The sequence below is a fragment of the Cetorhinus maximus genome, unplaced genomic scaffold, assembly GCF_964194155.1.
Source record: "Cetorhinus maximus unplaced genomic scaffold, sCetMax3.hap1.1 HAP1_SCAFFOLD_154, whole genome shotgun sequence".
NCBI lineage: Eukaryota > Metazoa > Chordata > Chondrichthyes > Lamniformes > Cetorhinidae > Cetorhinus > Cetorhinus maximus.
The window spans coordinates 691,994-717,875 of NW_027596144.1; the positions used below are offsets into that span (position 1 = coordinate 691,994).

General features: G+C 46.2%; 1 protein-coding gene across 5 annotated transcripts in view; it reads right to left on the reverse strand.

Annotated features, from left to right (window-relative positions):
• LOC144672935 (MORN repeat-containing protein 1-like) overlaps positions 1-14,235 on the reverse strand; it is a 194,490-nt gene extending 180,255 nt beyond the window's left edge. For 3 of the 5 annotated variants that reach the window (XR_013574212.1, XM_078534942.1, XM_078534941.1), the window contains exons 1-5: positions 14,095-14,234; positions 10,995-11,066; positions 6,749-6,847; positions 5,314-5,424; positions 5,075-5,165 (exon numbers count right to left, since the gene is read on the reverse strand). Coding sequence is in view for 4 of the 5 variants with exons in the window: in XM_078534942.1 (XP_078391068.1) it covers positions 5,075-5,165; positions 5,314-5,424; positions 6,749-6,847; positions 10,995-11,066; positions 14,095-14,155 (434 nt within the window). In the remaining variant the exon portion in view is untranslated. Of the gene's footprint in view, positions 1-5,074; positions 5,166-5,313; positions 5,425-6,748; positions 6,848-9,768; positions 10,287-10,994; positions 11,067-14,094 lie in introns of those variants that run through there. The other 2 variants (XM_078534944.1, XM_078534943.1) reach the window with 2 other exon arrangements.
• Between the last annotated feature and the right edge of the window lie 11,647 nt (positions 14,236-25,882).

The window sequence follows — 25,882 nt, forward strand, 5'->3', positions numbered from 1 at the left end:
ACCCCAACATCACTCAATGTCTGTGGTTGGAACTGTACCCCAACATTACACAGTGCCTGTGGAACTGTACCCCCAACTTTACTCGGTGACTGCGGATGGAACTGTACCCCAACATTACTCAGTGCCTGTGGAGCGGTACCCAAAAATTATTCCATGCCTGTGGAACTGTACCCCAACATTACTCAGTGCCTCTAGAACTGTATCCCAACATTATTCAGTTCCTGTGGATGGAAATGTGCCCCAATATTACTCAGTGCCTCTAGAACTGTATCCCAACATTATTCAGTTCCTGTGGATGGAAATGTACCCCAACATTACTCAGTGCCTCTAGAACTGTATCCCAACATTATTCAGTTCCTGTGGAGCTGTACCCCAAGATTACTCGGTGTTTGTGAGACTGTATCCCAAGATTACTCAGTGCCTATGAATGGAACTGTACCCCAACATTACTCAGTGCCTGTGGATGGAACTGTACCCCAACATTACTCAGTACCTGTGGAACTGTCCCCCAACACTATTCAGTGTCTGTGCAATTGTACCCCAACATTGCACAGTTCCTGTGGAGGTGTACCCCAAGATTATTCTGCCTATGGATGGAACTGTACCCCAATATTAATTGCCTGTGGAGCTGTACCCCAACATTACTCAGTGCCTTTGAAACTATACCCCAACATTACTCAGTGCCTTTGAAACTATACCCCAACATTACACAGTGCCTGAGGATGCAACTGTAACCTGACATTACTCAGTACCCGTGGATGGAACTGCACCCCAACATTACTCAGCGCATGTAGAACTGTACCCCAATATTACTCAGTGCCTGTGGAACTGTATCCCAACATTACTCAGTGCCTGTGAATGGAACTGTACCCCAACATTACTCAGTGCTTGTGAATGGAACTATACTCCAACATTACTCAGTGTCTATGGATGGAACTGTACCCCAATGTTACTCAGTGCCTGTGGAACTATACCCCAATATTACTCAGTGCCGGTGGAAATGTAACCCAACATAACGCAGTGTCTGCAGGACTGTACCCCAACATTACACAGCTCCTGTGGAGCTGTACCCCAACACTACTCACTGCCTGTAGAACTGTACACCAACATTACTCCGTGCCTGTGAATGGAACTGTACCCCAACATTACTCAGTACCCGTGGATGGGACTGCACCCCAACATTACATGATGTCTGCGGAACTGTACCCCAACATTATTCAGTTTCTGTGGGACTGTAACCCAACATAACGCAGTGTCTGCGGGACTGTACCCCAACATCACACAGTTCCTGTGGAGCTGTACCCCAACATTACTCCCTGCCTGTAGAACTGTACACCAACATTACTCCATGCCTGTGGAACTGTACCCCAAGATTACTCCATGCCTGTGAATGCAACTGTACCCCAACATTACTCAGTACCCGTGGATGGAACTGCATCCCAACATTACTCAGCGCCTGTAGAACTGTACCCCAATATTACTCAGTGCCTGTGGAACTGTACCCCAAGATTACTCCGTGCCTGTGAATGCAACTGTATCCCAAGATTACTCAGTGCCTGTGAATGGAACTGTACCCCCAACATTACTCAGTGCTTGTGAATGGAACTATACTCCAACATTACTCAGTACCCATGGATGGAACTGCACCCCAACATTATTCAGTGTCTGCGGGATGTACCCCAACATAACGCAGTGTCTGCGGGACTGTACCCCAACATAACGCAGTGTGTGCGGGACTGTACCCCAACATAACGCAGTGTGTGCGGGACTGTACCCCAACATAACGCAGTGTGTGCGGGACTGTACCCCAAGATAACGCAGTGTCTGCGGGACTGTACCCCAACATAACGCAGTGTCTGTGAATGGAACTGTACCCCAACATTACTCAGTGCCTGTGAATGGAACTGCACCCCAACATTACTCAGCGCCTGCAGAACTGTACCCCAACATTACTCAGTGCCTTTGAAACTATACCCCAACATTACACAGTGCCTGTGAATGGAACTGTACCCCAACATTACTCAGTGCCTGTGAATGGAACTGTACCCCAACATTACTCAGTGCTTGTGAATGGAACTATACTCCAACATTGCTCAGTACCCGTGGATGGAACTGCACCCCAACATTATTCAGTGTCTGCGGGACTGTACCCCAACATAACGCCGTGTCTGCGGGACTGTGCCCCAATGTAACCCAGCGTCTGCGGGACTGTACCCCAACATAACGCAGTGTCTGTGGGACTGTACCCCAACATAACGCAGTGTCTGTGGGACTGTACCCCAACATAACGCAGCGTCTGCGGGACTGTACCCCAACATAACGCAGCGTCTGCGGGACTGTACCCCAACATAACGCAGTGTCTGTGGGACTGTACCCCAACATAATGCAGTGTCTGCGGGACTGTACCCCAACATAACGCAGCGTCTGCGGGACTGTACCCCAGCGTAACGCAGTTCCTGTGGAGCTGTACCCCAACATTACTCACTGCTTGTAGAACTGTACACCAACATTACTTCGTGCCTGTGGAACTGTACCCTGACATCAGCAGTGCCTGTGGATGGAACTGTACCCCAACATTACTCAGTGCCTATGGATGGAAGTAGAACCCAACATTACTCAGTTTCTGTGGAGCTGTACCCCAAGATTACTCAGTGCCTGCGGATGGAACTGCACCCCAACATTACTCAGTGCCTGAGGAACTGCACCCCAACATTACTCAGTGTCTGCGAGTGATACTGTACCCCAACATTACTCAGTGCCTGTGGAGCTGTACCCTGACGTTACTCAGTGCCTGAGGAACTGTACCCTGACGTTACTCAGTGCCTGAGGAACTGTACCCTGACGTGACTCAGTGCCTGTGGAGCTGTACCCTGACGTTACTCAGTGCCTGTGGAGCTGTACCCTGACGTTACTCAGTGCCTGTGGAGCTGTACCCTGACGTTACTCAGTGCCTGTGGAGCTGTACCCTGACATTACTCAGTGCCTGTGGAGCTGTACCCTGACGTTACTCAGTGCCTGTGGAGCTGTACCCTGACGTGACTCAGTGCCTGTGGAGCTGTACCCTGACTTGACTCAGTGCCTGTGGAGCTGTACCCTGACGTGACTCAGTGCCTGTGGAGCTGTACCCTGACGTGACTCAGTGCCTGTGGAGCTGTACCCTGACGTTACTCAGTGCCTGTGGAGCTGTACCCTGACGTGACTCAGTGCCTTTGGAGCTGTACCCTGACGTGACTCAGTGCCTGTGGAGCTGTACCCTGACGTGACTCAGTGCCTGTGGAGCTGTACCCTGACGTTACTCAGTGCCTGTGGAGCTGTACCCTGATGTTAATCAGTGCCTGTGGAACTGGTCCCAAGATTACTCAGTGCCTGTGAATGGAACTGTACCCCAATATTCTTCAGTGCCCCTGGATGGTACTTTACCCCAACATTACTCGGTGCCTGTACAACTGTATTCCAACATTACTTGGTGCCTGTGGACGCAACTGTGCTCCAATATTACTCAGTGCCCATGAAATTGTACCCCAACATTACTCAGTGCCTAAAGAAAGTTGTATCTCAGAATGGAGTCAGTAACTTCAGGATACAATGAGGAAAGAAATAGAAAAAGCAAGGTTGTTTTTACACAGTACTGGGTAATTGTACATTATTTACCTACTGAACCCCCAGTTAACTGGCAGTGTGAGGAGTTGGTGTCATTAGCCGCAGCCTCAGCACAATATAAATGCAGCTTAAGTCAATACCAAGGTCAGTCCCCTTTTCTTTGATTCTGGTTCCTTCGCGATGTCACCTGCTTTCTTCCCTCTTTTATTTCCTTCTCTCCTGAAAATGTCCAACCTTGCCAAGCATCTACTGATGTTTCAATAAGGCAGTTGCCATTGTGTGTCAGCCCAGAGGCTATCTCTGCTGAGCCGATTGCCTTCCTCACCCAACAATCACAAACACACACTTTCCACCAGGGGTCACTGGAGAGCAAGCAAGAGCAGGAGTCCTGGCTGATTTACATTGTCCTAGCCCAGAGGCACAATGTGCCGTTGTTTTGTTCCCCTGCCTCCAATCCAGGTGAAGGTCAGCTAACTCAGCACAGACCAGCGATTGAACTTTGTTGTTTAAACACAGGGAGAGTCAGACAATCAATGCCAATGAAAACATAGTGGATATCATAGGTATGAGAAAGATGCTCAAGAGAAGACAGGCAATGCTTCTGAGCAAGGCACCGCCATGAAACAAAGGCACAAGGTCATTAAAACATGACTATTTGTGGATGAGTGACTGTGAGCAGGCATATTAATGAAATCCTTCACAAAGGAATCCACTTGAGATTTGACAGAATAGAATTTGTATTGATGGAGCAACAAAGACTTTCTAACCCAGCAGTAAAGGAGTCATTAGTTCTTGTCAAAGCAATCTTTTTCCTCATTAATTGATTTTAAAGTTCATCATATGCAGGGTGTAGTGCCCTGTTCTATGTATTGTGTGTACAGTGAGAGTAGGGGGTCAGGTTTCTAAACAGTTTTCTCTGACAGTTTAATCCCCTCCTTCCTCTTCTGAAAGTATCGAGTCCCCATTGAGCTACACCTCCTGGAGCCTATCACGCTTTGGTACCTTGCCCAAAGTGCGACCTTTCAGATTGATTGAATTATTTTTGGAGGGGGGAGCGCAAGGAATTTCCCCTCAAAAACACTGATAACATTTCCCCATCTTATTCACCATATTTAAATCTATGTACTTTTGGTTTCTATTTTTGAAAGGATTTCCCAGCCAGTAGGATATGCTGATAGGTAAGATGAGCTAAGGTGGGAGGAAGCTTGTGTGAAGAACATAGAGCAGCATGGAGCAGTTGGGCTGAATGGCCTGTCTCTGTGATATAAATTCTATTCAATCCTATACATAATACTTCAAAACTTTCAAAATTTGGTAGACAGAAGAAGAGATAAAACCTTGGTGAAAATTAGAAAAGCAAATGAGCGGACAGAGCTGGAAACAGCTGTGTGGCTCATTCTACGCACTTGTAAGTACTGTCTCACTAACTAAGAGGACTTGAGTGAATGGGTTCTTAGCTCTAGCATTCACTTACTTATAAAACATCTCTCCTTCTCCTTGTTTCTTATTGTTGTGGAAGGAGCCTCGGTACACCTGGCCCTCATTGTCTAACACTGCTCCATGTCCTAGGCAAAGAAATAAGGCAGAATTACACATTCTGTCAGTAACAAGCAGAGGGTCAGCCTCTGGCTCTGTAGTTATAGGGAACTCCAAAAGATACAAGGCTAGTTGCACAGCCAGGCTGCAGATGTAGTCAAAAATACAATCATTCACCTGTTCGGGCACCGTAGTGAAACTCCCCTTCATACCGGGCACCATCAAGGTACTTCATCACTCCATATCCATGGATCTCTCCCTGTGAGAACTGTCCGCAATACTCATTCCCTATAAAAATTTAAAAGCATTTTTGAACTTGTTTTTATGTCTAAATTCCTCCCATTCTTTTCCTTCAGGTGCTAAATGTTTGCTCAGAGCTGTTTTAAAGAGCAGCAAGCTCACTGGTAAGTAGCCATTCTTTGTGTGAAGTGTTTTATATAGCTGCAGCTTTTTTTTCTTCCCAAAAGGGGCTGACAGCCCTCCAGTACCTCACTGAGCTTCTACTATTCATGATTGAGCCAAGACAATAAGTGACAAGCAGGCTGTTCATCCAGGGTGGCCATCACAGAGAAACCCAATCCTGTCCTTCCCCGACATCCACACAAAGGCACTTTCCATAAAGGACCCACCGGAAAACGATTCACACCGATCTGCAAAGTGACCACCTTCTTTCACCTTGTAAAATTGCTACCACTGCCTCAGTCTATCTACTGCTAAAACCCTCTTGACTATTCCAATGTTCCCCTGCTGCCTGTACCCTAACTCCACCATCCATCCATCACCCTTATGCTTGCTGGCTCACATTGCCTCTGGGTCTGGCAACACCTTGATTTTAAAACTCTAACCCTTGTTTTCAAATTCCTCCATGCCCATGCCCATGCTTTATCTCTAAGCTCCTCCAGCACTAGAAACTTCCAAGGTCTCTGCACTCTTACAATCCTGGTCTCTCACGTGTCATTCATTTTAATTGCTCCACAATTGGCAGCTGTGAATTCAGTTACCTGCTCCTTAAGCTCTGGATTTTCAACCCTAAACCTCTTCATCTCTCTACCTCTTTCTCCTCCTTTAAGATGCTCCTTAAAACCTACCTCTTTAACCAAGTGTTTGGTCATCTGCCCTAATATCCCCTTATGCGGGTCAGTGTCAAATGTCATCTAATAATGTTCCTGTGAAGTCCTTTGGGATGTTTATTACATTAAAGGCACTATATAAATGCAAGTAGTTGTTGATCAACTGAAGCATCAGACGAGTTTGAAACTGCAGCAATTCGAATTCCCAATCAACATTACACAAAGGACAGAGATAATAGGAACTGTCCAAGAAGAGCCCAAACATTTAGGAGCAAAGAAATAAATTAAAGGGCACCAAGTCTGTACAGGAAACAGACACTAATAATTTCCAATTGTTCAAGAAACACAAAATATAATATACAAAAATGCTTAATCATGTGTGGGTTAAATCATTGAAGTGAAAATGATACATAGCTAGCTCACTTGTTCAATGTCTCTCAGCTCCGCGTTTGCTAGGTTCTATTTTTCTAAAAGATGATCTGCTTTTAAGCTCATCTGTAAGAGATTATTTTAATAGATAGCAATGTGAGGAGTTTTCGTACCTGAGGCAGCCCAGTACCGGACACCATTCCCTTCTATTTCTCCATTCACAAACTCCCCCTCATAGAAACTGCCATCCTTCATGAGAAACTTCCCAATACCTAGTGTGGCCAAAAATAAAATCAATCACAACCTTTCATGTCTGTCAAAGCCAGCGAGTTCAAATGTGAACTGTGCGACCTGTTTACAATTCTCAGAATACTGACAGCAAGCAATGACAAAACAGAACTGCCTTGCTCTCTAAAAGGGTTTGTTTGGAGATAGACATTACCCATGAGGAAGAAAACAGGAGACAAAGATTGTAACCCAGTTTTTAAAAAAAAATCAACCATAACATAGGGCCAGGGACATGTCATGACAGGTAACAGAAAGTAGTGTCTATCATGAGCAGGCATGTAATGTAAAACAAATTTTTTGAAGCATGTAATGTTACGACCGGGATAGGAGGAGTATACCAATCATCAAGTCCACTAATCTGCAGGCCAAACCATTAATTTAAATGCTTAACTTTCTCACCAAAATGGCCAATTGTTTACCTATACCTCTAGTGCCCAGAAGAAAAGAGACTCTGACCAGGTTTCTTTCAAAAAACTCAGAATGACTAATTTATTATAAAACAAAACTCCTTTTAAACAAGAACAAAAACAAAAATACCTGGAAAAACTCAGCAGGTCTGGCAGCATTGGCGGAGAGGAGCACAGTTGACGTTTCGAGTCCGCATCACTCTTCAACAGAACTAATTAAAAATAGAGAAGGGGTGAAATATAAATATGTTTCCAGGACTGTCACTGACCTCATCTCCTTTGGAGATCTTCCTCCCACAGCTTCCAACCTGATAGTCTCCCAACCTCGGACCGCCCGCTTCTACCTCCTACCCAAAATCCACAAACAGGACTGTCCCGGCAGACCGATCGTGTCAGCCTGTTCCTGCCCCATGGAACTCATTTCTCGCTATCTTGACTCCATTCTCTCTCCCCTTATCCAATCCCTTCCCACCTACATCCGTGATTCCTCTGACACCCTACATCATATCACCAATTTCCAGTTCCCTGGCCCCCAACCGCCTCCTCTTCACCATGGACGTCCAATCCCTCTACACCTCCATCCCCCACCGGGATGGTCTGAGGGCTCTCCGCTTCTTCCTTGAACAGAAGCCTGAACAATCCCCATCCACCACTACTCGCCTCCCGTCTGGCTGAACTTGTTCTCACACTGAACAATTTTTCCTTAAACTCGTCTCACTTCCTCCAAATAAAAGGTGTGGCTATGGGTACCCGCATGGGCCCCAGTTATGCCTGTCTCTTTATGGGGTATGCGGAACATTCCTTGTTCCAGTCCTACTCTGGCCCCCTCCCACAACTCTTTCTCCAGTACATCGATGATTACTTCGGTGCCGCTTCATGCTCTCGTCAGGACCTAGAAAAATTTATTAATTTTGCTTCCAATTTCTACCCCTCCATCATTTTCACATGGTCCATCTCTGACACTTCCCTTCCTTGACCCCTCTGTCTCAATTTCTGGTGATAGACTGTCCACCAATATCCATTACAAGCCTACCAACTCCCACAGCTACGACTACAGCTCCTCACACCCCACTTCCTGTAAGGACTCCATCCCATTCTCTCAGTTCCTTTGCCTCCGTCGCATCTGTTCTGATGATGCCACTTTCAAAAACAGTTCCTCTGACATGTCCTCCTTCTTCCTTAACTGAGGTTTTCCACCCACGGTGGTTGACAGGGCCCTCAACCATGTCCGGCCCATCTCTCGCGCATCCGTCCTCACACTTTCTCCTCCCTCCCAGAAACATGATAGGGTCCCCCTTGTCCTCACTTATCACCCCACCACCCTCCGCATTCAAAGGATCATAATCTGCCATTTCCGCCAACTCCAGCATGATGCCACCACCAAACACATCTTCCCTTCATCCCCCCTGGCGGCATTCCATAGGGATCGTTCCCTCCGTGACACCCTGGTCCACTCCTCCATCATCCCCTACACCTCAAATCCCTCCCACGGCACCTTCCCATGCAACCGCAGAAGATGCAACACCTGCCCCTTCACTTCCCCTCTCCTGACCATCCAAGGGCCCAAACACTCATTTCAAGTGAAGCAGCATTTCACTTGCACTTCCCTCAACTTAGTCTACTGCATTCGTTGCTCCCAATGCGGTTTCCTCTACATTGGAGAGACCAAATGCAGACTGGGTGACCGCTTTGCAGAACACCTTCGGTCTGTCTGCAAGCATGACCCAGACCTCCTTGTCGCTTGCCATTTCAACACTCCACCCTGCTCTCATGCCCACATGTCCATCCCTGGCCTGCTGCATTGTTCCAGTGAAGCTCAACGCAAACTGGAGGAACAGCACCCCATTTTCCGACTAGGCACTTTACAGCCTTCCGGACTGAATATTGAGTTCAACAATTTTAGATCATGAACTCTCTCCTCCATCCCCACACCCTTTCCGATTTTTCACCTTCCTTTTTGTTTTTTCCAATAATTTTTATAGATTTTTCTTTTCCCACCTATTTCCATTATTTTTAAATGTATTTCCATCCATTGTTTTATCTCTACCTTTTAGCCTTTTTCGATTCCTTCACCCCACCCCACCAGGGCTATCTGTACCTTGCTTGTCTTGCTTTCTACCCTTAATTAGCACATTCCTTTAGATAATATCACCACCTACAACACCTCTTTGTCCTTTTGTCTGTGACATCTTTTGGTTATCTCCACCTATCACTGGCCCTCTACCTAGCTCTTCTTGTCCACCCCCCCCCATCACCCTTAAACCAGCTTATATTTCACCCCTTCTCTATTTTTAATTAGTTCTGTTGAAGAGTCATTCGGACTCGAAATGTCAACTGTGCTCCTCTCCACCGATGCTGCCAGACCCGCTGAGTTTTTCCGGGTATTTTTGTTTTTGTTTTGGATTTCCAGCATCCGCAGTTCTTTGCTTTTTATCCTTTTAAACAAGGTTCAAGAACTGGTTGACACACAATTGTAATCTGAAGTGTAATTAACTAACCTTTTTAAACTTCCCCAGCACACACACAGGCGTGTATACACAAACAGAAGACACACAGATAGCCTTTGCAGAGTAGGGCAGATGGGAAAAATAACTTTCTTAGAAAGAGAAAAAAAATTAAAGATCACGGAGGCTCGATGCTGTCGATCTGAAGTTCCCTCAGGTGAAGACGGGTGTGGAGAGTTCGGGGTGGGGGTGACTGGCTGGGTCCAGTAGATGTTGGGAAGTTCACCGACGACGCTTCAGCGTGGAGGAGAGTAAAGCTGCACCAATTCTTCCTGTCTCAGCTAGCAAATCCAAACTTATGCAGGCAAACTACCCTCAGGTGAAGATCACTGGCTACAGGCCGAGAACCATGCACGGTTTCACAAAGCAGAGAGGGAGAGAGAGCTAGTCAGGGTAGCCTTCTGTTCTCAACCTTTCCCCAACAAGACTGAAAGCAAAACCACAGGTTTTGCCATGTGATTTCCTTTTTGTCTTCCAGCTTCAGTAATTAAAGTCCAAAACAATCAACTCCTTCTCAAGTACCATACAGCTCAGGTGATTTCTTGCGAGAGGCCTGCTTGTTGACAGTTCCAAGGTGAACTTACGGCCCTTTTAAAAAAAACTCTCGGCAGCCTCCAAATGTCCAAATACTGGAACGTTCTTCCATAGTTTAAAAAGAAAAATCCAGTTTAAAGAGATATGATTCTAACAAGAATCTTACAGGTATCAGCCACTGCACAGTGGGTAGAATACTTTGCCTCTGAGTCAGAAAGTTGTGGATTCAAGGCCGCATTTCAGAGACTTAGCACAAAAATCCAGCCTGACACCCTAGTGCACTGCTGAGGGAATGCTGCAGCATCGAAGGTGCTGTCTTTTGTATGAGACATTAAACCATCTCAGGCAGACATAAAAAAATCCAATGGCACCATTTTTAAAAAGAGCATGGAATTTCTCTCCAGTATCCTGGTTAATATTTATCTCTCATCCAAGATCACTGGAACAGATTACCTGGTCATTATCACATTGCTGTTGATGGGAGCTTACTGTGTGTAAATAAGCCACTCTCTTTCTTATATTACATCAGTAACTACACTTCAAAAGTGCTTCATTGGCTGTGGAGCACTTTCAGATGTCCTGAGGTTGGGAAACCTGCTATATAAATGTAAGTTCTTTCTTTCTTTGACAGCACATAAGGAAGTGAAATTTGTTATATCTCAGAAAGCAGCACATGGATAACTTACCATGCTTTTTCCCTTTTTTCCATTCTCCCTCATACTGGAAAAAGCTGTTTGGATAAATATATAGACCAAAACCTAGAAGAAAGAAAATCCTAGTTACCTACAAAGTGTGGAAATATATCCATGTTTGTTGCTGGGTGTGTGAAATCAAATTTTGTTACAGATGTAAAACAATCAAAAAGCCTCATCTGAGCTGTGGTGAGAAAATTACAAGCAATTTCCTGGTCTTACAAGTTTACAACCAGACAGCATAAAGCTATCCTGATGACACCAGGGATGTGGAGCTATATTTATAAGAGACCTGACATTCTGGCACCTATTGCCACTAAAAAAGGTTACAGAGAGGAGATTCACTCGAAGCTCAGCAAATGGTAGAGAGGCTCCTGGCCCTCTTCCATCTGGGCTGCTCCTCAATTTCCATCAACATTTCTGTCCTACATTCCTGCTCTTTGGTTGTCTACAATAGAGAGGCCACCAAGCTAAAGGACCTCCTCATGTGACTTTGGTCATTGACAGGTCCAAGCAAAGAGCAGCAAGGAGGCTCTTCAGTCCAGCTGCCTGCCTCTGCTCCATGGCTACGTTCACACCCGGGGGGGCCCCTGGAGAGGGGGCACAAGGTCTCGGCTGGTACACCTGAGGCTTTCCTGCACACCAGATGGATTGGAGTGCATTATAGACACGGCAAAAACATTTTGATTTAATACATTTCCTTTTGTTTTAATTATAATTTGAAATATATTAGTTTGCTCAGTTAAAAAGGGGACACTTGTTAAATTGATTTCTATTGATGGCACATGTGTCATCCTAACAGGCATTTTAGAAGAGCAGAAAATATGAAGAAATTTGATAGGGTGATTGGGGAAGGAATATCCTTTCGGTTGGGTAAATATTGCAATTAAGAGAATGAGGAGAATTGTTGGAGCATGATTTTTTAAAATTTTGTTGTTGAGATGTAAGTAATACAGGCAAAACCACTTTAATTGCTTCTCCTAGTTAGTGTAATATGGTGCTGGGGGGTGGGCCTTGTACTAGTAATGATTTTTAACCACTGAGTGAGGGTGGTAGGCCACTTCAGAGGTTCCCCATTCACTAAAAGAAGCAACCTCCATATATAACAATCCAATTCACAGTTAATTTTTTTCTGGGGTTGGCATAAATTTACCAAATTGATTGAATTAATTTCACCCACTGTCTCTCAGGTAAGGCATTAAACTGAGGCCTCACCTACACACATAGATGCATACAAGATGTCTCATGGCACTATTCAACTCGCCAAGAACCCTGCAGTACAGTCAAAATTTCTCCCTCAACTAATACCACCTTAAATAGACCAACAGGTTATTCAACTCATTCATGGCTCGTGGGATCTTTGTTATGATCTGTTGTTATGATCCTAAACCAGACACCCAAGTTTTTGGTAAGATCTGGTTAGGGACCAATAATGTTTTGTTTAAAGTAGGCAAAGTTTGAGATTCAAGACACCGACTAAGTGAATAAAGCCATAAGACTTCATGGATTTTGAATAAATAAAAATAAACTTTACTATGCAAAGTCAAAAAGATAAAACAATTTACCATTTCTATCTTATACTCTAACATTCAGTGTTATTAAGGGTACATGTGAATTAACAAGCAAACTGTGGTAGAATACACCACACTGCACAATAAATGGCAGATGCAACCAAGAGAGAGTCCATGGATTTCTCAACAACCCACCCAGACATCAGTAAACACTGTGAGTCAACCAATCTCTCTGAAACTCTGTCCCTCTGACAAAGGATTCCAGTATTCAACCTTCAAAGATCTGTCTTGGGAATTCTCTCCAAACGTCACTCCAACCTGGACGGCCTCAACAAAAGCCCACCTCGCAGGATTTCAGTCTAGTCTCCCGAGATTCTGTTCCTTTGGATTCCCAAGTCTACACTCAAGCACCAATTCACAAGCACAGTTTCAGCTCTTCAGCCATGCCAAGCAAAATGCTACTGCTCCAAAGGGGTACCTTTGCCTCAATGGCCTGCAGCACTGAGTCACCAACCTTCGGCTGCCTTCTTGGATCTTCAAGGCTTCTCTTGAGCCCTCTTCGATTACCAAACTCGGATAGCATCAATGACCGCCCGACTCACAGGGTTTCAATTTTGTCTCCCAAGATTCTGTTCCCTGGATTCCCAAGTATGCACTCAAACACCAAATTACACGCATAATTTCACATCTTCAGCCGCGCTGAGCAAAATGCTACTGCTCCAAAGAGGTACTTTTGTCCCAACAGCCCGCAGTCGCCAACCTTCTGCTGCCTTCTTCACTTAAGCCTGCTCCCTGCAGTCCTTTTCTTGTTTGGAGCATGAAACTCCATGTTCCCAGGTTGGGAGTAGAAAAATCAACCAGGGATCACAATCTGCTAACTCGTGCTGGGAAATGTGTGAGGGGGCAGCGGATCAGAGGAGACCAGAATCGGGCTGATGTTAGCCCAGCAACATTTACTGTCTGGCTTTACACATTAATGCCAATGGTGCTCGTGGTTAGTGTTTAAGGGTTGGGGATTTTAAAAAATGTGTTCATGGGATGTGGGCATCGCTGGCCAGGCCAGCGTTTATTGCCCATCTCTAGTTGCCCTTGAGGTGCTGGTGGTGAGCTACTGCCTCGAACGGCTGCAGTCCATGGGGCATAGGTACACCCACGGTGCTGGTAGGAAGGGAGTTCCAGAATTTTGAACCAGCGACAGTGAAGGAATGGCGAAGGGTAGAGAGCTTAGTGTTTGGGGTTAGAGTTGAGGTTCAGGGTTAGAGTTCATGGTTATTGTTAGGATGGGGCTGGGGGTTATTGTCAGAATGGGTATATTTAAAAATCATTGACAGACAGAGCCTCGTCAACAGGAGAAACCACGGGAAACAACACCGTCATTGCTGGTGACCTGGCCAAACCTTTATTCAGAGAGACACCCCTGTCCCCGGCCCGGCCGCCCCCCCGCCCGGCCCGGACCCCCCGCCCCTCCCCTCCCCTCCCCCCCGGCCCCGCCGCCCGGCCCGGACCCCCCCCTCTGCCCGGCCCCTCCCGGACCCCCCGCCCCTCAGCCCGGCCCGGGTCATTCTCCCATTTCGGCTCCTCACCGTCCCGCAGCTGCTGCTTCACCTCCCCGACATAACCACCAGAAGCCGCCGGCACCTCCATCGCAGCGCGGCCCTGGCACCAATAACGTCGCCACCCATTGGCCAGGCCGCCGGCAGCGTTGCTAGGGAAAAGCCACCAATCGCGATTCGGGGTTTCCGCCGGGTCCAACGCCTCAAACAACGGTCAACAAGATGGGGCAAGATGGACCCAAGGAGGAGGAATCCTGGAGCTGGTCCTCCCAGTGTTTGTGCCACCTACCGGCCATAATGAACTCTGCTCATACCGTGGGCAGGACTCCCTTATCTGCACCACTGAGTGTGTTGGAACTGGGGATAAAGGGACGTTGACTGTGGCGGACATATAGGTACAAACATACAAATTAGGAGCAGGAGTAGGCTATTCGGCCCCTCGAGCCTGCTCCACCATTTAATAAGACCATGGATCTGGGTGTCCTCGGGCTGGCATGGACAAGATGGGCCGAATGGCCTCCTTCTGTGCTGTAACTTTTCTGTGGTTCTATGGATAAGATTTGGCCTCAACACCATTTTCCTGTCTAACTCCGGCCCCCACACCCTTCGACTCCTTTCTTAATCAAGAATCAACTCAGCCTTAAAAATATTCCATGACCAAGTGCTCTCAGCGGAACAGACTTCCACATATTAACATCTCTCTGAGAGAAAAAAAGCCTCCTCATCACCGCCTTAAATGGGAGACCCCGTGTACGGAATCGTCCCAGAACTGCACAAAGTGCGGTAGCGGGCGTGTAGAATAATGTTTTACCCGCTGGTCGCAATGGCTGATTTGCACGCGTATCATCCCCTTCCAGCCTCATTATTTATGCAGTCACGGGAAACATGCCGTTTCGCAGGTGGGATTCCTCCAATTCGCCCGCCACGCCATCGCCTCGCCGCTTCCTCACACCGGGCACCAGATTCGAACTTAGCCGCATGCACAGCTCTCAATGCTGGCAGCCTAGGGCTGCTGGTCAGAAGACATGGCCCCGAAAGGCAGGCAGACTGCAGCCTTAGGGGAGGCGATGGCGTAGTGGTACTGTCGCTGGACTAGTAATCCAGAGACCCAGGGTAATGTTCTGGGGACTCCTGCCATGGTAGATGGTGCAATTTGAATTCTATAAAAATCTGGAATTAAAAGTCTAATGATGACTATGAAGCCATTGCTGAATGTTGTAAAAACCCATCTGGTTCACTAATGTCCTTCAGGGAAAGAAAGGGCTTAACCTGGCCTGGCCTACATGTGACTCCAGACCCACAGCAATGTGGTTGACTCTTAAATGCCCTCTGAACAAGGGCAGTTAGGGATGGGCAATAAATGCTGGCTTAGCCAGCGACGCCCACACCCAATGAATGAAAAAAGCTCACCATTTTTCTGATGCGTCCCTGGAATGCTTTTTGGACGCTGTGGAGGGCCGCCGCAATGTCCAGTACCCCTGCTCTGGCTGCAGGAGGCCCAAGAGTGTCACCACTCCGGCAACAGTGGTCAGTACCAACGCTCCACAAAAGAGGTTCGCCATCCATGCCGCCAGGGTAAGGCAACCATCTCATCACTCTAAACTCACACATTCACTGGCATCTCACTCACTGCCAGCTCAAGGGACATCACCACCCATTCTCACACACACCCTCACATGTCCATCTGGCCTCATCTCCACTGGAGACTGCCTCCTCAGCCCTCACCGCCCTGAGGACACTTGCACAGATCAACATGTGTCCCCACACACACCCCCTGGGATACCTCCCTGCCCTTCCCAAGAATTGCCCTCACCCTGCAGCCTTTTCCTTTGCCTGAAGCCACTTCTCCCTCTTCCCCAAGCAAGTCCTAACCCTGCAGCCGTTGAAAAGCCACCCCCGCCTTACAGCTGGTCTGGTAAGTGGAAACCTGCCAGTGAGCTGCCCTGAAAGCGACGTGGTGCTGCCAGCGAAGCCTGGCGCTGATGACCACGAGTGCTGCCCGAAGTAAGGTAGGAAAACAACCTTCAGAGTCCCAAGTGAAGTGCAGCTCGGCAGGTGCACGTGGTTTATGTTCAGTTGTGAGACACGGTCAGCCTGCGATCACACCGACGTGCCCGGATGAGGGAGGGATGATTCCGGCCGGCAGGCAAGATGGTGAGATGCAAATGCAATGAAATTAGCTTCCCATTGTTGGACAGCCCCAAATCCCAGGAATCAGTTGACTGAACCTTCTCCGAACTGCTTCAAATGAAATTGGATCCTTTCTTAAGCATGGAGACTAAAACTGTGCACACTACTCCAAATGTGGTCTCACCAATGCCCTGTACAGCTGCAGCAAAGCTGTAGCAGGATGAGTCCTGTTAACCTCAGATAACTGACTTTTGCCAGCTTGATGTACAGCGGACATCTCATTGCACCAAGGATGTAGGGTTGCCAACCCTCCCATATCGTCCTGGATTCTCCGGGAATTAAAGATTAATCACCTAGATGTTGCTGGGAGCAAATCAGGAATCCTGAATTGGGGCATTTACAAAGAAAAATCTATATAACGCTTGTTTATTTATAAAAATGTTGGAAATAGGGAGAAAGTCTGTTTGGGCTGGAAGGTCATTTGATAAAATCTCCAGGAATATGTCCAAACAGAGTTGGCAATGCTACAAGGAAGTCATGTGACTACTACATTTAATCTTTGATTGGCCTCGGCAGTATCCTCTTCAAATGCAAGACTCTGTGTCTACTAGCTGAATGCGCAGACTTGGACCCAGACTCCAAGTAAAATCCCCCTTGTGAGTCCCAAGTTTGTATCCTGCTCCTTTGTGCCTCAACTTCAGACTCTGACCTCCTGCTCGCCAATCTTGGGCACCAGACGGTTCCCAATTTTACATATGTTGAACATAATTCTTTAACCTCTTACTGACAAGCCGCATGCGATCACACTGCAGGAGGCTTAGTGTGTCTGGTAAGAGATCCACATGGATGTTGCCAAGAATGGAGAATTTTAGCTATTAGGAAATATTTGATAGGCTGGACGTGTTTTCTTGAGAACAAAGGAAGCTGAGGGGAGACTTAAGTGAGGCATTAAAATTATGAGAAGATTATGTGGAGTGGTTAGGAAGGATATATTTCCCTGAGCAAAAAGGTCAATAATGAGGGGACATAGATTTAAAGTAATTAGCGGAAGGATTAGAGGGGAGTTAAGCAGAAAGTTTTTCACCTCGAGGGTGGTTGGGGTCTGAAACTCACTGCCTGAAAAAGTGTAGAGGCCCTCATTGTATTTAAAAAAACACTTGGATTTATTTACACTTGAGGTGCAGTTTAACCTACAGAGCTATGGACCAAGAGTTGGGAGGTGGGATTAGACAGGATAGACGGGAAGAAGTGGGTGTTTCAGATATCAAAATAGACTGTAGAGATATACATGATCCTTAGGGTAAAACAGAAGCACCAAGTGATCAGTGTATTTACCAAAGAAGATTTAACAGACATACACAGCTTAGACGGTGACCACTTACCAGACATCCTAAACCTCATTATAAATAAAGAGGATGTTTTGAAATTATTGCAAGAAATAAATCTAAATAAAATCCCGAGTCCAGATGAATTCCCTCCCTGGATTTTAATGTTAGTAACTGATGAACTGGCTCTAATATTGAACAATCTCTTCCAAGAGTCAATCAACACCAGCTACTTACCAGGCCAATGGAGGCAAGCCACATCTGTGGCATATTCAAAAAAGGGGATAAAAGTCAGCCAGTAAACTATGGGCCAGTATCTCTCACTAGTTTGTTATTTGCAAATCGCTTGAACATATTGTTCATTCTCATGTCATGAAGCACTTTGAAGTTCACAATATCCTGGTAGACAGTCAGCATGGTTTTCAGTTAAAAAGATCTACCAAAGCACAACTTTTACAGAGTGTCAGTGACCTAGTTTCAAGTCTCTAAAGAGATGAAACTGCACACATGGCAATACCGGATTTCTCAAAAACTTTTGACAAAGTTCCTCATGAAAAGCTCTTGTCCAAACTTCACTATGATAGAATCAGGGGGACATTATTAAATTGGACCCGGTACTTCCTAATCAACAGAAGAGGGGTGTGTGATGGGGAATCATCTTCTCCTGGAGTTGTCCTGTCTGGAGTGACTCAGGGAACTAAATTGGGACCTTTTTTTAGTGTACATAAACAACCTTCCCAACCAACACGTTAAAAACAGGGTGTAACTATTAGCAGATGACTGTGTGGTTTACGCATCAGGGAAAACTCAAGATCATATCAATTCACTGCAAGATGATCTTCTGGAATTGTAAAAATGGCAGGACCAGTAGGACATGGCATTTAATGCCAAAAGATGCTATGTCATGTGCATTACCAACAAAGGGATCCACCATTAGATAGCTTTAAGTTCTGTAAACAAATTCTCCAACAGGTGGATACACAACCATACCTGGGGGTTCATCTTAAAAACAATCTTGAATGGGGATTCTACATTCAGTTGATAACATCCAAAGCAAACAGGGTTCTCAGGCTTCTGAGGAGGATTCTTTGGTATTACAACAAAAATACCAGAGTAATAGCTTATCACACATTTGTTCATCCAGTCCTGAAGTACGCTAGTTGAGTGTGGGATCCTTATATGGCGAGAGAGTTAAATAAGATTGAAGTGATCCAAAGCCCTGCTGCACGAATCAGGAATACACCATCCTTGATCAAAGATTTGGAATGGGAATCACTCCAGCAAAGGAGGGAGAAAAATAGACTGACCATCTTCTATAAAATGTGGAATGGACTGCGAGGAATTGACAGAAACAAGTATCTAGTGTCCTCCGGCAATGACAAAACATGGGGTAGCCCATCCACGCAAACTACAAAGACCATTTGTTTCCAAGACAGTCCATCAACAATCTTTCTTCCCAAGGACAATCCCACAATGGAACAAGCTGCCAAAGGAAATAGTCACAGCCCCATCACTGGAAATCTTCAAGACCTATCTTCAGATTATTTCCACTTACAGGTTTTCACTCTCAGGACTACCATCTCAGCAGGTTAAACCTGGTTTAGCTAGTGCTACCCATATAAATGTTGGTGGAATACAGATGTTCGTCTGTGATGCCGATACAACTAAATCAGAAGCAGAAGCTCTTTTTCGGCCAGCACAGATAATGTGGGCCAAATGGCCTTCTTCTGAGCTGTAAATCTTTCTGTGTTCTTAAACTCCAGCTATTAGTGGACACGAGGGAATCACCGACCTATTCCTGCTCTCCACACTCGTAATGAACTTTCATTCATATAGCGCCTTTCACGACCTCAGGACTTCCCAAAGCGCTTCACAGTCAGTGAAGCACACAGCAAGCTCCCACAAACAACAATGTGACGGTAACCAGACAATCTCTTTATTAGTGATATTGGTTGAGGGATAAATTTCAACCCCGGACACCGGGGCAAACTCTCCTTATCCCGCCCTTCCCAAGTCATGTGATGGCTGCTCTTCTGCTCTGACTTTGCTGGAATTGCCCTTGTAACCTAGTCCACAAGTGATTCAACCCTTGTGTGAGGAAAGCTGTAATCGACTCCCCTTCTTATTCCTAACCTCCTCACTTTTAATTTATGTCACTTGGAATTTGAACCCTTCATCACATTAACCATTAAACAAAGACTTGGATTTATCTAGCACATTTTACAACCTCAGAATGTCCCAAAGCCCTTTAGGAAACGTGGAGTCAATTTGCACAGAGCAAAGTCCCACAAACAGCAATGTGATAGTGACCAGATAATTTAGTTATAGTGATGTTGGCTGAGAGATAAATATTGGCCAAGACACAGAGGAGAATTCCCCTGTCTTTCTTCAAAATAGTGCTACCATAGGATTTTATGCATCCACCTGAGAGGAAAGACAGCGCCTTGCTTTAATGTCTCGATCAAAAGACAGCACCTGCAACAGTGCAGCACTCTCGAGCACCATACTGGAGTGTCAACCTAGATATGGTGCTCATGTCTCTCTGTGGGATTTAAACCCACAACCTTTTGACACAGAGGTCAGAGTGCAACCCATTGACCCAAAAGTGACACCTTGGTCAAGTATCCTCTTGAAACTTATGGTCTAAACCATCCCATGAAAAACGACAGCCTGGCTGAGGTATGAGAGAGACATTGGTCTCTGTTCCAATTCTGGCCTCTTGTGAATCCCGAATTTCCTTTGCCCCCTCTGCTGGCAGCCATACCTCCAGCTGCCTTGGTCCTAAGCTCTGGAGTCCCCTCCACAAACCTCTGCCTCTCTCTCCTCCTATAAATATTCTTTAAAACCTACCTCTTTTGACCAAAAACAGAAAATGCTGGAAAAAACTCAGTGGGTCTAGCAGATCTGTGGAGAGAGAAACAGAGTTAATGTCTCGAGTCCATATGACCCTTCTTCAGAGCGGAAGAGAAGTGGGAATGTGATGAAATTTATACAGTTTAAGGAGTGGGGGGCGGTGGGGCAGTTGGAGCTGGATAGAAGGTCAGCGATAGGTGGGGAGACAAAGGACCAAACTTTGGTTACCTATCATAATATGACTCAATGTCAAATTTTGTGTAATACCGCTCCTGCAAAGCGCCTTGGGATAGTTTACTGTAATTAAAGGTGCTATATAAATGCACATTGTTGTTGTGGAGTCATTGCCCTGTAAAAGTCAGCACTTTAGAGAGCAGGGACATTTGTACAGGGAAAGCAGAAACCCTGCCCTCAGCACACGGCTGAGAGGGCTCTGTGCTGATTCTTACCGGGTTTTACTGTAACAGGAGCCCAGCCGAGAAAGCAGGCAGTCAGCAAGAGCTGCTGCATTCTGAAGCAGCAGACTGAGGCAAAGCCGGACTGCATCTCCCTCCCCCCGCAGCTGCAGTACGGAATAAAAGATTAAATCCTGCCATATGGTTGTCGGTGGAATTCAGAGCAGTGTTCAGGCACAGATTCCTTACTCCACCGGGGAATTCAATGCTCAGCTCCACCGAGATGTCATGTCCGGGCAATAAGTTACAGAAAAGTACTCAGTGGGCCGATCTGTTGGCGTTATTGTAGGAATTCGGTAGGAATACAGTCCAGCAATTTTTTTTTTTATTTTTGAAAAAGAAACAACTTTTGACCAGAATCCAATCAAAACGCAGACCTTAACACCAACAAGAGTGAACAAAGCGACATTAATGAGATCGCATAAAACAGAACCTTCGACTCATTAGAGGCTTCCACAACATTGCAGTTTGGGTCCAGGTTGAAGGTATCAAAAATCCCTTCCCGCCAACAATTTATTGTCGAGCTTGTGCGTGAAAAATGAAGCCATGGATTTGATTTAAAAATTTAATCTCTGTATCCATTTGCAGATGGATTCCTTTGTCTTTTTAAACTGGACATGGCTTGTTTCCTGATTGTGGAGCCCAATTTTCTTGGCATCTTGTCCAGGGTCTAGAGCAGAAACACCACATTCCATTGCTCAGCTTTCTCTCTCTCTCTCTCTCTCCAAGCTTTGAACTCGTCCCTGTCCCTGCGAGGAGCCCATTGCTTTGGGAAGTAGGCCATCTGGTGGCGGGTGGGAGAAGGTGGCGGGGAGAACACACACACACACACCAAAAAAAAAGCACTTTCAGTTCCTGGAAGCCTTTTTCTCCCCACAATATGCCGAAGAGCTTCCGTGGAGTCTCCAAGAACCCGTCCAACTTCATGAGTGAGCCTGGGGCGGAAGAGTCAGTTTTAGGAAATTAAAAAGAGAGCATGCTGGAAATACTCAGCAGGTAAGGCCGCATCTGTGAGCAATAGCAACTTACAATCATGCGTATGAACGTACGAATTAAGAACAGGAGTAGGCCATTCAGCCCCTTGAGCCTACTCCAACATTTGGTAAGATGATGGCTGATCTGATTGTGGCCTCAGCTCTGATTCCCGATCCACCCCTTTCTGTGGTAGAGAACGCCACAGACTAATGAGCCTCTGAGAGAAGAAATTGCTCCTCTTCTTTATATTAAATGGGAAACCCTGTATTTTGAAGTGGTATACCCTAGTTCTAGATTCCCCCAATGAGGGGAAACATCTTGTCAGCATTGACTCTGTCAGGCCCTCTCTTAGGATTGTACACGTTTCAATAAGATCACCTCCCCTTCTTCTAAACTCGAATGATTCTACTGTAGACCAACCCGCTCAACTTTTCCTCATAACCTTCAACAGTTTCTGCACGTTTGTGCCCAGAGGGGTATCTGTGCCATTGTTTATAAATACCCCATCCCTCAAACTCACTCTCTCGCCCACTGGAGCTGCTGCTGGAGATGGGGGAGGTGTTTGGGGGGGGCATGGGTGCTCAGGGGAAGGTGGGGGGAAACTATAGGGCAATGACCGACTTGGGGAGGGGGTGTGGGGCAGGGTATTTGGATTTCTCTTTCTGGGTCTCCAGCCCCTCTCTCTCTCTCTCACCCCTGGGCCCGAGACGCCTTCATTCTAGCACAATCTGCACCATCTTGTTTCCTCCCTCCCTCAGGTCCTGTCATCAACACCCTCCCTCTCGCTAGCTCCTCTCTATTACTGTGTTTTTGTATATTTTAAAAATCTTTTATAGTTGTATTCGTATAGCGCCTTTAATGTAATAAAACATCCTGGGCGCTTCGCAGGAGCATTATAAAGTTAAATTTGACACCGAACCATATAAGGAGACATTACAGCAGATGTCCAAATGCTTTGCCACAGAGGTAGGTTTAAAGAGCATCTTAAAAGAGGAAAGAGAGGTAGGGAGGGGGAGGGGTTTAAGGGGGGAATTCCAGAGCTTAGGGCCTAGGCAGCTGAAAACACAGCCGCCAATGGTGAAGCGATTAAATTCGGAAATGCTCAAGAGACCAGAGTTAGAGGAGAGCAGATATCTTGGCTTTAGTTCTGACAAAAGGTCACTGGCCTGAAGCATTAGCTTTCTCTCTCCACAGTTGCTGCCAGACCTGCTCTGTGTTTACAGCGTTTTTTTTTCAGTATCTGCAGTATTTTTCTTTTGAAGAGGTTATCACAGCCTTGCTCCGGTGTCCTCATTCACCTACCTTCCAGCAGCGGTGACAGACAGTGATCAGGAGCGAGAACTCTGGCTGATGTTTGTTCCTTTCATAACCCTCGGGTATCAAGGTCACTTGTAGCTCCACCTACTGTTCAAGTTACCGACTGTCCAATTTGTAACGAGACTCAAGGTTTCGGAGGTCCTAATTCGTGTTAAGGCTGGTATGTCATCACCTCCCAGAACTCCATGCTTGAATCCCTCCAATCAGGTTTCAGCCCCTGCCACAGAACCAGAACACCTATTAAAACCACAAATGACATCCTATGAGATTGTGACTTTGGTAAACAATCCATCCTTGTCCTATTCGATCTGTCTGCAGCACACCTTGGTCACACCTTCCTCCTCCAACACCTCCCCAGTGTCTTCCAGCTGGTGGGACTACTCTCATCTGGTTCCATTCTTATCTCAGCATAGTCAGAGTATCACTTGTGATGGCTTCTTCTCCTGCACTGTGTCCCCTCAAGGGTCTATCCTTGGCTGCCTCATATTTCTCATCTACACGCTGCCCCTTGGTGATAGCGTCCGAAACACAACATCAGCTTTCCCACGTACGCTAATGACACCCAGCTCTACCTCAACTCGACTTAGTCACTGTCTCTAAACGATCAGACTGCTTGACTGAAATCCTGTACCAGATGAGGCGAAACTTTCTGCTATTAAATATTGGGAGGACCGAAGCCATTGCCTTCAGTCCCCGCTACAAACTCTGTTTCCAGGCTGTGGAGTTGATTCCTCTCCCTGGCAACTGGAGAAGGCAGAACCTGATTTTTTGCATCCTTGCTATCATATTTGACACTGAGATGAGATTATCTCTCTCTCTTCAGGTACCATGCCCTAAAAGCGCATTGGCGACCATGGACCTCCATGTTAATCTTGCTCTCAACATCATCTTCCTTGGTACAGTGGTACATTCTTCCAGTTTGCGAGGTTCCTTATTAAGATTGTTCTTTTGATCTTTCCCATCAGCATCAGACTTTCTAAATCATGATTTCTTATTATGTGCCCAAGAAATTCCAACTGTCTCTTTCTGATCTTGGTCAGCAGAGTTCTTTTGGGTTTCAGATTTGACTAGCGCCTCTTCATTGGTAGTGTGATTTGGTCCAAGATATCTCCATTACGACCTCATATTTGCGGCATCACTAAGCCCACCTATCCTGCCAGCGTAACATTACCTGCCTCATCTCATCTGGTGCTGAAAGCCAGATCTATCAATTGTTACCTGCAGACCTGACTATTCCAAAGGACTCTTGGCCTCCCACATTCTACCTTCTGTAAATGTGAGGTTATCCGAAACTCTGCTGCCTGTGTTCCAATTCACACCATAGCCCTCTTCACTCACCCATCCTGGGCGCACTGACCTACATGGGCTCTGGATTAAGCAAGGCCTCAATTTTAAAATTTTCATCCTTGTTTCCAAATCCCCATCTCCAAGATCTCCTCCAGCTCCCTAATCCTCTGATATATCTGCATTTCACTAATTCTGACCTCCTTAAACTGCCCCGCCTCTCTGTCTTGCTTTCCTCCCTTAAGGTATTCCTTAAAGCCTACTTCTTCAACCAAGCTCTGGCCATCGACACTAATATCCCCTTACGTGCCTCAGTGTCAAATTTTGCTTTATAACATTAAAGGCGCTATATAAATAAAAGTAGTTGTTCAGCAAAATGCCGCAGTTATTATTATTATTATGAAAATGGAAAAGCTGCTGTCACAAGGAAATAAGTGGGGGACCATCACTAAAACTTTATTCCTCTCCCGCGTTTCCCCCCACCCCAAAAAAAAGTGACTGATCCAACAAAACTGATTTTTAAACCAGAACATAACTGAATGGGAAACCATGGAATCATTTAGAAATTAAGCCAAAAATTCCAGTACCCAGGGGAAATCCAGTGAACTCGTAGAAAGTCCATTCAAACACTGGATGCAGAGAGCTTCAACACTGCTTCTTAAACCAGGCGTGTGTTGGCAGGAATGTGCCCGATTGCACATATACAGGCGTCTGGCCATCAGTTACTGGGGCAAACAGCCTCTGTTTTCCCACATCTTTCTGCAATTCAGAATCCTGTTTTGAATCTCGAATTGCTAAATCCCCAGGAATGTCCTGGAGTCTCCAGGAATGAAAAGTTAATCTCCAGGGTAAAGCCGCAAGCAAAACCCGAGAGGCAGTTTATTATTTTTTAAAAATACAGCGGCTGGAGGGATACAAGGCTGTTTTACTGACGGTCAAAGGTCATTCCATTGGGCAACAAAGCCCCTTTTCACATTCCAGTTGGCCTTGGGAAAGTGGGCACCTCAAGGGTGGGTATGTCGGTTGACCATCGGTGGGAGTGGAGGATGGGGCGGTGGGAGGTCATGTGACGAAACCTTCAGGAGCAAGTCCAATCAGAGTTGGCAAAAAGGCAGCTGTCCATCAACCTAAACAGGTCAGCCAAATTACTATTAAATAGGGTCTGTGTGGCTCCACACTGTGAAATACACTTACGCAGGTAAATAAGGACATAAGAAATAGGAACAGGAGTAGACTATACTGCCCCTCGATCTGGCTCCATCATTCAATAAGATCATGGCTGACTTTCAGCCCCAACCTAAGGGCAGAATTGTCCCAGATTTGCACTAAGTGCGGTAGCAGGCCAGAAAAAGGACGTTTTATCCAGTGGCCGCAATGGCAGCTTTTCACGCTGTATGGCCCAATCCCGCCCCATTAATCATTCATTCCTGGGAAACGCGCCGGGTCGCTGGTGGGGCTTCCTCTCATTTGCCCGCCTCA